Source organism: Balearica regulorum, chromosome 1 (genome assembly GCF_011004875.1).
Source record: "Balearica regulorum gibbericeps isolate bBalReg1 chromosome 1, bBalReg1.pri, whole genome shotgun sequence".
NCBI lineage: Eukaryota > Metazoa > Chordata > Aves > Gruiformes > Gruidae > Balearica > Balearica regulorum.
In genome coordinates, this window is record NC_046184.1 from 92,383,104 (window position 1) to 92,395,767 (window position 12,664).

A 12,664-nucleotide genomic window follows, 5' to 3' on the forward strand; every position below is an offset into this window, starting at 1 on the left:
ATGATTTCTCTCTTTACAAAATGAATGCAAGACCTTATCAGTCTGACAGGGTGGAGCAACACCAAAAGATACTACCACCCGCACCCTCTTGCTCAGTGCTCCAGATGTTGAATGGCAATCACTGTAGCTGTATAATATTTGTTTTCAGTTAGTGGCTTCAGTGCAAACTAAGCCTCTACATATAGCCTTTCTAAACGCAAAAAAGACCCTATGATGCATTCATACTGTATAACACACTTTTGTTTTATTCAAGGTTTTGCAAAGTTAGGCCACATAAGTTGCATGTAAAATTTACTGTCTGCTACAAAGGCATTCCAGATTTCCATTTCCCCAGACAACTGGGAGACAGGCACACAACCGTCTCACACTGAAAATGTGAGGAGAACTAGTGGCTGGTCAGTGAAATCTATTCTGCTCTCAGTCACATCAGAGAAAATCAGAAATAAAGGACTCCACAGGAGTCAGTACAGAGTTGCACTGATGTAAAAACAGGAATGAAGACAGAATTAAGACCATTTGAACTTAAAACACACTCTAGAGATCTGCCTGTTTGAAGGATCAACATATCCTCAACCCAAATTATTTATTATACATTCTCAAGTGAAAATTTGATGAGGTTGGTTCAGAGGGACTCTTTTACTCAGTTAGGGATATGTCAATCTGAATTGCCAAAATACAATAAAACAATCAATATGCCTCATTATTTATGAGGTTATTAGTAACATCTTAAGTCCTGAAAAGAAAACTTATTGGAGCATTTGTACACTGGAAGATACAGCAAAAACATTAATCAATGCTCATATCACTTCTGCAAGGTGGAGAACAGTTTTATCTCTGCTTTGCTAACCAAGGAATTCATATAGGAAGTTGCAGTGACTCAGAACAGTCAACCAAAGCAGTGAAAGACATGTGGTTAGAGTCCAGGATTGCCTTCCAGAATGCAGCACATGTCACCCAGACCACTGAGCCCAGCGTCCAAGCCTCTTCTTGTTTGCATCAGTTACAAATTTTGTTTCTTTCAGCACATTTTGAACTGCTGATTTACATGGATAGGAAGAGGGAATACAACTCTCCACATATATGGCTTGAACATTTTCCTTATCCACCTCTGACATCCAGCTCTAAAATAGTCTCAAATGGTCTGCAAGTGGGGAAAAATGACCCTTCTCTATGTTAATAAAACATTAACATTCTCTCACTATGAGTAATAGCACTCCTCTAAGCCAGCCTCATGCTAGAGGGAATCTTCATCAGTATCCATGTCACTGCTTGGTTTGTTCAATCTCTCAAATTCTTCTCCATCCTACAGGAACCAGAAGCAGAAGAGAACAATGTGAGTACAAGTTATCTTGTTATTAATACAAAAAAAAAAAAAAGTAAAGTTTATTTTGAAGGCATCACTTATACAAAATCAAGATCCTGTAATTTAAATCTCTTACCAGTGTGTTATAATCTTGCTCTAGGATATACAGGCTCATAAAAAATATCCCCTATATCTTTAACACTTTTTAGTGACTCACAGCCTAAAACAGCCTGTAGTCCATTCCATCAGGAAGCCTGCTCATATAGTGCTATTTGTTTTTACCACAGCTGCTCAATTGTAAGTGCTAAAGTAGATAGTGCCTGGTATACCAAAAATATACGACTTTGTGTTGTTTACTGCTTGGTAAACAACAACCTAAAAAGGCACCATGGGGAATTCCTGCAAAAAAATCTCTTCCAAGTTTAACGTTTCTTAGAATTAAATGGAGACAGCACTCTCTGCTGGCTGCAACATGTATTAGAGAACACATCTGTACATGCAGACTAAACCTTTAACCCTTCCCCCCTAGACTGACTGCTCAGCTCAATTGAATGACATATCTAAGAGCAAGCCCTCCCTGTCATGTTCTAGCTAACTAGATTAATATTCAAATTAGGACAAAAACCACTAACAGGCCTGGAGGAAATGTTTCATAAGGAAAAAAACGTGTTAAAACTCTGTATTTAAACACCACCTTTTTGTTTTCAGGTATCTTTGACTGTTAAGGTAGAAAGAATCTTAACCTCAAATACGTTAACTTCTTCGTGATGTGGGCTCAGCTACACAATTTATCAGTTCAACTTCAGTACAGTTATTTCCCAGGCATCAATTCCAATTACTGGATGCCCAGGGCCAGTAAAATATTTTGGTTATAAAGGTTTCAAGAAAGAATTTGTACAAAGCTAAAGTTGCTCACAGGACTGTCTATAGTCACAGCAGGAAAGCAATGCTTACCTAGGCTTCATGAATTGAAGAAGTGGAATATACAAAGCAATATCAAATCAATTTAAAAGATTTTAAGAAACACTGCAGAGTTCTGGTGTTTGAAGGATGAGTCCAGTCACATGCCAAATGAATCTTCCAAACATTCCATAGCATAAATGGAGGCGAAACAAAAAAGAGAAACCAGAGGAGACAAGTACTGAAACACCTTACCCCACTTGACCTCTCCCACGCATCTCCTTTGATGAGTTTGCCCCTTTCGCGCAGAGTGGCATATTCCAGGCTTCTTGGTTTACCAGCATTATAAATGAATATGGAGAGAAGCACTACAGGAGCTTCCAAAAAGAACTCTAGAGAAGGCCTGAAGTCAAAGATGACAAAAGATACACTGGTGATGATGACAGTGGTGATCTGAGCAGTCATAACATGGAACATATTGTCTCGGAACTTCAAGATGAAGGCTACAGACAGCCCCAGGAAAGCTGTGACAAATATGAGAGCCACCGAGAAGACGTTGTGTCCATAAAAGAAGCCACAATTTCCTATCTGCCTCCTGTCCTTAGCCCGCAGCCCCAGCATAAGTCCATTGAACAGCACACCAAAGGCATAAAGTTTGCTGTTCTGTGTGAAGATGCTCTCAGCAAGCTGATCCCCATCCTTCAAGATCTTTTCATTGTAGATGTTAGCCAGGGCAGAAATGAAACACTGCACTAGAATAAGCAGATGGCCCAGGCTGAGGCGGAGAGGTTTCAGTGCTCCTGCCATGGTACTGGTAACATTCCACTGGAAGCTGGGAAGGAAACTCGGTGCTACACAGTTGCCCTTTTCCACACATGCTTCCTCTGGTCCAGCATAAAGAAGGCAGTGGTTAGATGGATTAAAAAACATATTGTGATGGAATCCATGTGCAGCCAAGCTTTGCTGATGGCCTCCAGTTCCTAGAGTCAGGGCAACGATGGACAGGAATAAAATCACCAGAGATGCCCATTGTACCCAAGAGAGTTTTCGCCTAGGAGTAGACAAAAAAAGCCACCAACTTTAGAAACACAGTGGCACAAATTAAATGACAGGAGAACAAGCTCTATAAAACTCATAAAAGACATCATGCCACAGATAAGGAGACAGAGATGGGTGCAAAGAATTTTCAGAATTGACAGTAAAATGCCGAAACAGAGCATACTTTTCTATGACAAATGGGCCCCCAGCCTGGTAGTCACAGAATGGAATACAAAAATATACAAAATGCAGTATTCAAGGAAAGTCTTTCAAGATCATGTGAGTTCTAGATACTGACTGCCTGACAACTTAAAAGCAACTGTTGTCTCCATGGGAACACAGGTCTGATGGATAAAAAGAAATCAGACATTCAAATAAATACCCTCTTTCTTTGGTAAACGTTCACTACACTTCACTTTTCCCCCATGATTTTGTGCCCTTTTCAGTATTTTATGATGGTAAATCACATAAATCTGTGAAGGTAATTCATAAGACTGTTAGAACTAGTTATATTATTTTTTCACTCAAGCAAAGCTTATTTAACTTGGGGAAGATCAGAAATTTGGAAGATTAAGTAAACTGTGACATCACAAAAGACATAAAGCTAAACAAGTGAGAAAAAACATTTCAAGTCAGACTATCAGACACTGTTTTGGTGTATTAACACCTGTAAAAAGGCATCTTTGCTCCACATTTAACATAAGTGACTTTTTTAGTAGAATATGAAGTTAATATCCATTTCCTTGACAATCTTTTCTGAATCTAAATCACACCATAAAGAACACAAATCAGAGAACACAATAGAATGGAGAGTCTGGCTTTTGTCACATTGTTGTGGTTTAACCCAGCAGGGAGCTAAAACAACCGCACAGCTGTTTGTTCAATTTCTCCCCTTCCCGGGGGGGGGGGAAGAACAGAAAAGAAAAAGAGAAAACTCGTGGGCTGAGATAAAGACAGCTTAATAGGACAGACAAGAAGAGAATAATAATAAGAAGAAGAATACACAAAATAAGTGATGCACAGCACACTTGCTTACCACCTGGAACCAATGTTCAGCTAGTTCCTGAGCCATGGCACCCCCCACCCAACTCCCCCCAGTTATATACTGAGCATGATGTCATATGGTATGGAATATCCCTTTGGCCCATTGGGGTCAGCTGTCCTGGCCGTGTCCCCTCCCAGCTTCTTGTGCACCCCCAGCCTCTTTGCTGGCAGGGCAGTATGAGAAGCTGAAAAACTCCTGACTTAGTTTAAACATTGCCCAGCACCAACCCAAACATCAGTGTTATCAACATTATTGTCATCCTAAATCCAAACCACAGCACCGTACCAGCTGCTGGTAAGAAAATTTAACTTTATCCCTTAGCCGAAACCAGGACACACATGAATAATGAAGGGGGGACATATAATTACTTTTTAAAACATACTATGCAGTTGACCAGAAACACATCAGGACTGGCACAGTATTACCGAAGACACCTCTGTTTTTCACTCTTACCTATTTCATCTCCTCTTGTTAGATTATATTTACATTCAATTAAGAATTACAACAGACTGGAAAGAAGTACTGCTAATCATGAAATATGAGATTTACTGTACAAACGAAAGTACCCAAACCTTAATTCTAAGCATCTAACAACTGTATAATCATAATTTCAGTTGTCTTCTATTACAGTTGACCAAGTGCGTACAGATACGTAAGGACTCCTAATAAGCTATTAATTCCTACACCTTCAGACACAGAAAAAGCCATCTCTCCAAGTTGGTATAGCCACAAGAAAAGAGAATTACTGTTCCCATCAGACAAAAAGAAAGAATGTAGCTCAACTTCTTTGTCAAGGCTAGGAAGATATAAAATTTCATTTGCTTTAGTAAACACTACTTACTTTAGCACTATCCTGAAGAGAAGAGCTGTTGTTATAATAACAAAATTTGAGAAGAGTACAGCCATTGCCTAGAAAGAGAAGAGGAACAAAGTTATACTCCAGCCATAGTGTGGACATCAAAAGCCCACCGACTTTAACTTCTCACCTTTCTGCAAGGCGGTAGAATAACACACCCCTAAAATGACATTTAAGTCCCATTTCAAAACCTCAAGCAAATCACAGAGCCTAAGTTCCACTGTAGTGGGGAAAGCTGTACTGCAACAAAGATGTGAGGAAACCAATCCAGTGGAAAACTTACTTAACAAAAAAGAAAACAGTTTATTTTTCTGTCAGATCAGTTCCTCAGCCAGGCTGACCAGTCAGCTGCAAAAACACCTGTGTCAGCACAAAGGAGGAAGTTGCTCCAAAATGAAAATAAGAAAAGAACAGGGGAAGGCGAGGCTGCTTCTGGCTGTGCCAGCTTGCAGTGTTCATGAAATCCCAGACTCGGACAAGGTACCAGCAGAAAATATACTCCTTGTGTGTTAAGTGCACTTGCTCTATCATTTCTCAAAGTTAAGGAGGTGCTTGGCTTGAATTTTTGAGACTGCAACCCATTTCAAAGTACAACTGAAGACAACTCTAAAGCTTCTGTCTGATTTGGGAATAATAATGATAGTGCCCTAATCCATGGCCATGATCCCAAGCTGCAAACTCCTTGTGACAAGGATTGTCTTTTTGCTCTCTATATTAGACACTCTATACTGGCACCCTGGACCAAAAAAAGGCTCTTTTAAGGCACTGCAGTTACTATTAAAGATCAGAATCTACCAGCACCAGTGGGGAAAAAAGGTTCACTTTGGGGGATGGGGAGTGTTTCCCAAATTGTATGTTATTCAGGACTACCCTGTGTAGTCAGTACACATATAAAAATCTAGGCATTTGAACTCTTTCCACTAATTCACGCCAAAGCATATACGGAGCGAGAAGTGCAAAACACGGACTTTTCTTCAACTTTCTCATCCGCATTTCCACATTCCCAATTCTGCAACAGCGGAGCCTTTTTCATTTACCAAAAGAAAAGCACATGCCTTTTTCCCGTTACCTTAGTTCCACTCTATTCCAACATACTGTCTGCTGAATAATAAATCTCATGAAACGGCACAACACAGAGTCTCAAGTAAGCTGAAGACTGACACAAGACATCTGCCTAAGAAACCACAGCTTAATTTTCCACTTTGCAAGATCACAAGTCAATAAATATTCATGTTAGGTGAACACTGTGGAAGGAGAAAAATATTGAATAAAGAAGTGAATCTGACAGAAAACACTCCGGAAAAAAAAAGGCTTGATGCAAAATGTACAAGTGTTCCATGTATTCTCTGGGTTTGCTTTACAGTCAAAGCCCCCCATTCAACATCTCTGGTAACATAATATGATCAAAATCTGTAGCAGGATAGTTACAAGGAATTAACTTCGAGTTCCGTTGTTCTTTGAGGCCTCAAGGGATGTCTGTCATAGATGAGAAGGAAAAAGAAAAAAATTTACCAAAGACCACCTTGCCACTAACTTACATGTCACAAACAAAGTCTATTAAAAAAAAAAAAAGTCTTATCACTAGGAAATGTTAGCCATTAAAGAGTATCCATAATTAAGCTGAAGCTTCAAGGAAAAAAAAAAAAATCTCACCAAAGCAACTCTATACTTCAAGCAACTGCTCACCCAGGTACTACTTAGTTCCAAACCTGCTTAGTTTTTAAAGTCAGTTAGTTTTAAACCAAGTTCAGTTAGGTATGGCCACTTTCTTTCAAGCATCTTGCCTCCACCTCTTCACTTCCATGGTCTTGTACACTGTCAAGGTATTCCATCTTAGATATATTTAATCATCTCTTTTAATACTTGTTTACCATGATGTTACAAATTCTGCTAACCCTCATAAAATACATCCAGTTAGAAGGTGTAAGATGCTAAGAGTTGCCAAAAAGAGGAATCTTAGAGCACATGTTCTGAGGGGATAGAGACAAGGGGAGCGGGGGGGGGGTGTAAAATATAAAAGCTGTGCATATTACACAAGATGACCTTAACTGAGCCAAATCAAATTGTTAAGAAAGCAATAGTGTTTATGTAACCTTCTAAACATCAGGCTTTGCTATTACAAACATTATAGCTGAATTTCCTTCCTAAAGTAAAAAAAAAACCAAAAACCAACAAAACCAAAACAAAAACACAACACCAAAAAACCCCCACACAACAAACCACAGAACCAAGCGCCCATGCACGGTATTATCCAACTCTTGGTTTTAATTAGATTTTTCCAGCCAGGTCCTATTCTAGACTCTGGTGTGTCCCTGACAGAAATGTACACCTAAAAGGACAGTATTTTAAAGAGAAATTCTGAAAGAGAAGGAACAGAAACATTTATACTTATTCTTAATGTCAAACATCGGTAGCCACAGTACTTTATAGCAAGCGCTAACCATCTGTTCCCATCTAACTTCAAACATACATTTTGGATCAAAAAGTATCCTAGCACAAAAATAAAGTACAAAAACTGTACTATTTCCTGAGCATATATAGATTCATCCAAAAGGATGAATGTAGTTAGAAGAAAGTGCTGATTAAATTTTGTGCTTAAACAGAACTAATGAACAAATGCAAAAATTAAGAGTCAAACAGTTTTCTTCCTCCTGCCCTCAGTTCCTGTTACACTTACTCCCTTTGCGGGATTACATTTACTCACTTTCCTTTGGAATCAGTGAGGAAACAAAACAAGTCATCATGTGAAGTCACATACATAAAGTGGTAGAAGTCACATAGAAAAGTGCAGCTCAAATACTAGAAAGATGAGCAAATGCACTGAGAGAGAAATAGAGTTGAAGAAACCAAAGGAGGGAAAGCATCGAAAACCCATCTAGTGCTTAGCTATTCAGCCTACTTCTAAATCGCTTTGGATGAAGAAAATACACAGAAACTGTCCTCTACTGACAGCTGTATAACACTGGCCAGTGGGCAACAGAATGGGAAGCTCTGGCTGGTCAAGTAACAGATCAGTCTTTTACCTGAAAATCTTGCCTTGCCAGTGTTACAATTGTAGACAGTCTAAGGGCAATGTTACCTACCACTAAGACACTGAAAGATACTTTAATCACCATATATATAAATATATACTTACTGGCTGGAGGTAGGACAGTACATAGAAGACAATCAAGTTATCCAAAAAGTAAAGAAAGGCAGGAATTGACCATTTCATGGAATTACAAAAATTCTTCCAGGAAATACATTCAAAGGGATGATCCAAACAACCCTCTGAAAAGAAAAGAAATCAGTAAGACACTTTTCTTATTATCAAAGTTATATTACCAAAAGCCCAATCCCTTGTAACAGAATAGGTACCACTGTTCCATTTTCAGGAACACTGTTGGACTGAAAAATCTAAGGTACCACAGCCCTCTGGCAACACAGAGGACAGAGCCAGGGCAGAATACACAGCTAGAGCACCAAGCCTGCGCCTATGGACATTCACCTCCTTGCTTCAGCACAGAAAATGTCAAGGAATCTTTTAACCCCATCACAGTATTTGTCCACTGGGAGCAAAAATTCAATTATCAACCATTCTTTGAGGGCCAAAATGCACTCCAAAAGTCCCCACACAATAGTGACATCATTACTGGGTATGATTTTCTGATGATTATAAATCCAATCTAGAACTGAAACAATGACACAGACAATAGACCTGTTCACATAGCATCCAAAGGGCAGCCAATAATGTCAGAAATACAAAATAAACCAGAACTCAGTATCTGTAGCACACGGCACATGATGTGGGTAAAAAGAGAACATGTAGGAAGAAGGAAGAAATAAAGGACAAGGCACAAAGAATGGCATTTACTTAGGTACTCTAAACTAGAGTTGGTGACAGAAGTACTTTGTTAGCCCAGATTTAACACTACACAATGTTACCTAATCCTCTTCTGAACCACTGACACATTATTTCTGCAAAATTCAGACATCTGGAGTAAAAAAAAACAAGAAACAAAAAAAAAGGTGGGGAGAGGGAGGAGAAAACCAGAAAACACGTAGTCAGCAGTAGCCAATGATGGCAAACACTGACTGTATATATTTCCTATCTTAGGTATATCTGTACTAAATGGTGGAGGCAAAATTTCATCAGCTTGATAGAGCCATGACTGCTACATGGAGAAGTGGACAAAATTAGCACTCCAATTTAACAGTTGTCTCCAGTGCCTGACACCCTCTTCCAATTTAGAGTCTGTTCTCTATCATTTTGAAACGCTATGAAGTTAACCTCTCATCCTTTTTACATCAGGACAGAAAAGTCAAGAAAGAAAAATAGCCTGCAATGCAAAACCAGTAGCTAGTGAAGCCTGACACCGCCTTTCCCAAACAGCAGCCCCAAGATTTGTCTTCCCAGCAAAGCTACCTTGAATTATAACACTGAAATGTTGCTTCTGACTCAAATCCCACTACACACACACAAAATGCCTTCAGTGGAAGGTGGTGGTGCTTTTAAATAGAAGTGGTCAGAACAACAGAATATAAAAGCCGATCCTTAAATTGCTGCAATTTATAAGCTTCTCTTCAGTCATGACTTCGCAGTGAGGTGGCTCCTATTATCTTAGCATGATACCGTGTTAAAATTCTGAAAATGTTAGGCTATGCCTTCATTACACTTCCTAACTCAACTTCCCTGTCCCCATTTCAGCTACCATACACACAACTCAAAAATACATTAATTTACAGCAGAAAGTGGAATTATAAAAGTAAAGTTTAATTATAATTCTGCATGGAAGACATAATTCCAGAGAACCTTCTAGCAGGACCTACTCCGTACTACTACATGTGAATGCATCATTAAAAAAAAAAAAAAAAAGGGATTTGAAGCAGATCTTAGGAAGTCAGCATATTTTAGTTATTTTAAACATAGGTACTTACCTTTTTTCTTGACCCATAGTGCCAATACCACACACAGGACCAGTTTTACTACTTCAGAACATATGTTCACTGTTGTAGGAAGGTAATCATATTTGTTTTCTGTGGGATTCAGCAAATCATAGGGAATAAACAATCAGATTCTGTCTCCTGCATTCATAATTAGACCAAGAAACTATTTTAACCCCTCCAATCAGAACTTTAGCCACTGTCCATAAACGCAAAAGCCTATGTCAGCACTTCCATTATAAATATTTCAATTTTTATGATGTACAACTTCCTGAACACTCTCTTTTCTGGGCTGAAATCTTTCCTCATTTTGTCCCAGTTTACAGCAGAACTTTTTGGAAAAATTCAGTAACATCACTGTTTTAAAAAAAAAATGTAAAAACGGGAATGTTTTCCCCAAACAGTAATATGCTCTTTTTTCCTCCTTCATAAAAAAAACCCAAAAAACCCACCAGCTTCCAGGATGACACAACCTTCTTCTAGGACTGTATCTTTCCTTTGTTAGCATATTCTGCTAATACCGGGTGAAAGGAAAAGCAGTAATACTGGCCAGTTATAGCATGCCCACTATGATATCACTTTTCTCCTAAGTCTATCGTGTGACAAATATTTCAGTCAAGACATGTACTATTGATAGAGCTTACACAACAATTTAATCTTTGAAAGTTAGCTATAAAATAAATCACTGCCTCATCTTTTATGGGTGAACCTCCATGTGGATCGTACACTTTGGAATACAGGTTATCACTTTATGTTAGACCAGTGACTATATAGAAATTTTCTAGTACAGAAATACATGTCACTAGTTATGTAATGGAATGTTTATGCCAAGAACTCTGCAGGTGGAGAACTAGGTTTTTGAGTATCCATTTTACCCCAAACATCAACTCTTTCTTATTTGAGGTACATTATGTTTATTGCCCAACAGCACCTTCATTGGCAGAATACTTCATCAGGAGGATCCGACTTGAGCCCAATGCAATAAACACTCCACCAAGCAGAAAGGTATAGGTGGTTGTCTTGGAGCAAAACACAAATCGACTACAGCACTTGGTCTCCATTCTGCTGTCTGGCTGTCAACGCCCTTTGGACGACAAGATGAAAATACACTATAAGTAGTACTTCCAGAAACTGGTTAAACCAGGTGAAATGTATTTTACTGCTTTGTGTTATCTTATACAAAGATGTTCTACATCGTAAGCCATGATCTCATTCTACAGTTATCTTTTTATTTAGAAAAAGATAGAGGATATGCTATGAGGACCAGCAAACGGGTATAAGCAACGTATTCACAGTGAGTTGGAAGGTGGCACAAAGAGGCCAGTTTGCCAGAAGAGCACATCTATGGAATACTGATTAACTAAAAGAAATAAATTAACATGCTTATTTTTCTTTAATATTTTTAAGCGTTCTCGTTCATAATTCCAGTAAGGAAAAGTTCTACAGCTGTGGAGCGAGAGAAACACCACAGAGATGACCTGGCACTTAAGCAGCACCAGCTTGTGCCCAGTAGGCAGGGGAAGAATACGGATTGCTGGAGGCAGAGCCTGAGCTGGACCCGTGGTCTCCGTCTCCAGCGCTGCCGTCACTTGGCCGACACGTTAACGGGACCCCAGATCTGAAAACCTGGCTAGCAGCCGGCCAACACCGGCCCCTGTGCCGGCAGCGGAGAGGAACCCCTTCGGGCCGGCTGCGGGCAGGACGTCCGTTAACGGCCGCCGCGGCTCGCGCCGTTTCACCGCGGCGGGGCCGGCCCGGAGCGCAGCACCCCCAACGGGCCCAGGGCGGCTGGGAGAGCGGCTTCAAGCCAGGCCCCGAGTTCCGGCTCCGCAGGCGCCGGGGAGACGCGGGGCGAACACCCACCTCGCAGCGGTGGCGAAAGCGCGGCGGGTAAGCGCCGCCGAGCGCTCTCCCACGATGAGGGAATACTCGCCTGGCTTCGCTCACCGCTGTCTGCCACGTCGTTGCCTCAGGTCGACGCGCGGCCGCAGCCAGGAACGGGACCGGGACTGGGCGGGGTGAACCGGGCTCCGAGGCGGCAGCGGCCGGCGCTCAGATGCTGCGGCCAAGCACACCGACCAAACGGGCTCCCGGGAAGACGCGGCACCGCGCTCCCTCTCACCTCCGCTGCACGCCCCCAGCGCCCATCACCAGGCTTCCCTACCTCCCGCCAGGCCCGCGGGAGCACGCCCGACACCTCAGCGCCTCACGCAAAGCTCCCCACTACCCCGCCGCACCGCTACGGGGGGCGCTGCCCGGCTCCCGCCCCCGCCGGCCTCACCTGGCGGGGCTTTGCCCGCCCTCCCGCCTAGCAGCGCGCGCGCCCCCTGGCTTCCCTTCCCCACGCCGCCTCCCTGTGCGGGCGCGCGCTCCCTCATTCTCTTTGACAACTGCCCCGCCCCTCCCCGCCGCTCCGGCCACGTGACCTCAGGGAACGGCGCTCCTCCCCTCAGCCACGTGAGCCGCCACCGCCCTTTCCATGGACTGCGGAGTGCACATGCGCGCGAAGAGCCAGCGACTTCCCGCCCCGCCCCTCTCCTCCCTCCTCACCTTCCCGCCTTGCGCGCGCACAGGCTGAGGCAGCTGCGGTTGGCCCGGG

The 12,664-nt window shown here is 41.8% G+C and overlaps 1 protein-coding gene across 4 annotated transcripts; it reads right to left on the reverse strand.

Moving 5' to 3' along the window:
• Positions 1 to 222: 222 nt before the first annotated feature.
• SLC35A5 (solute carrier family 35 member A5) lies at positions 223 to 12,450 on the reverse strand. 4 transcript variants are annotated; one of them, XM_075766064.1, is made up of 7 exons: positions 11,999 to 12,450; positions 10,997 to 11,149; positions 10,060 to 10,158; positions 8,279 to 8,412; positions 5,128 to 5,195; positions 2,459 to 3,254; positions 223 to 1,303 (listed from the first exon to the last, which is right to left on the reverse strand). In XM_075766064.1, exons 2-7 carry the CDS (start codon positions 11,124 to 11,126, stop codon positions 1,235 to 1,237), a joined length of 1,296 nt encoding a protein of 431 aa, XP_075622179.1. In that variant the 5' UTR covers positions 11,127 to 11,149; positions 11,999 to 12,450; the 3' UTR covers positions 223 to 1,234. The 4 variants fall into 4 exon arrangements, with proteins under 4 accessions (XP_075622179.1, XP_075622187.1, XP_075622195.1 ...); XM_075766072.1 differs by having other exon boundaries at positions 11,929 to 12,069; XM_075766080.1 differs by lacking the exon at positions 11,999 to 12,450 and adding an exon at positions 11,544 to 11,662 and having other exon boundaries at positions 10,997 to 11,138.
• Between the last annotated feature and the right edge of the window lie 214 nt (positions 12,451 to 12,664).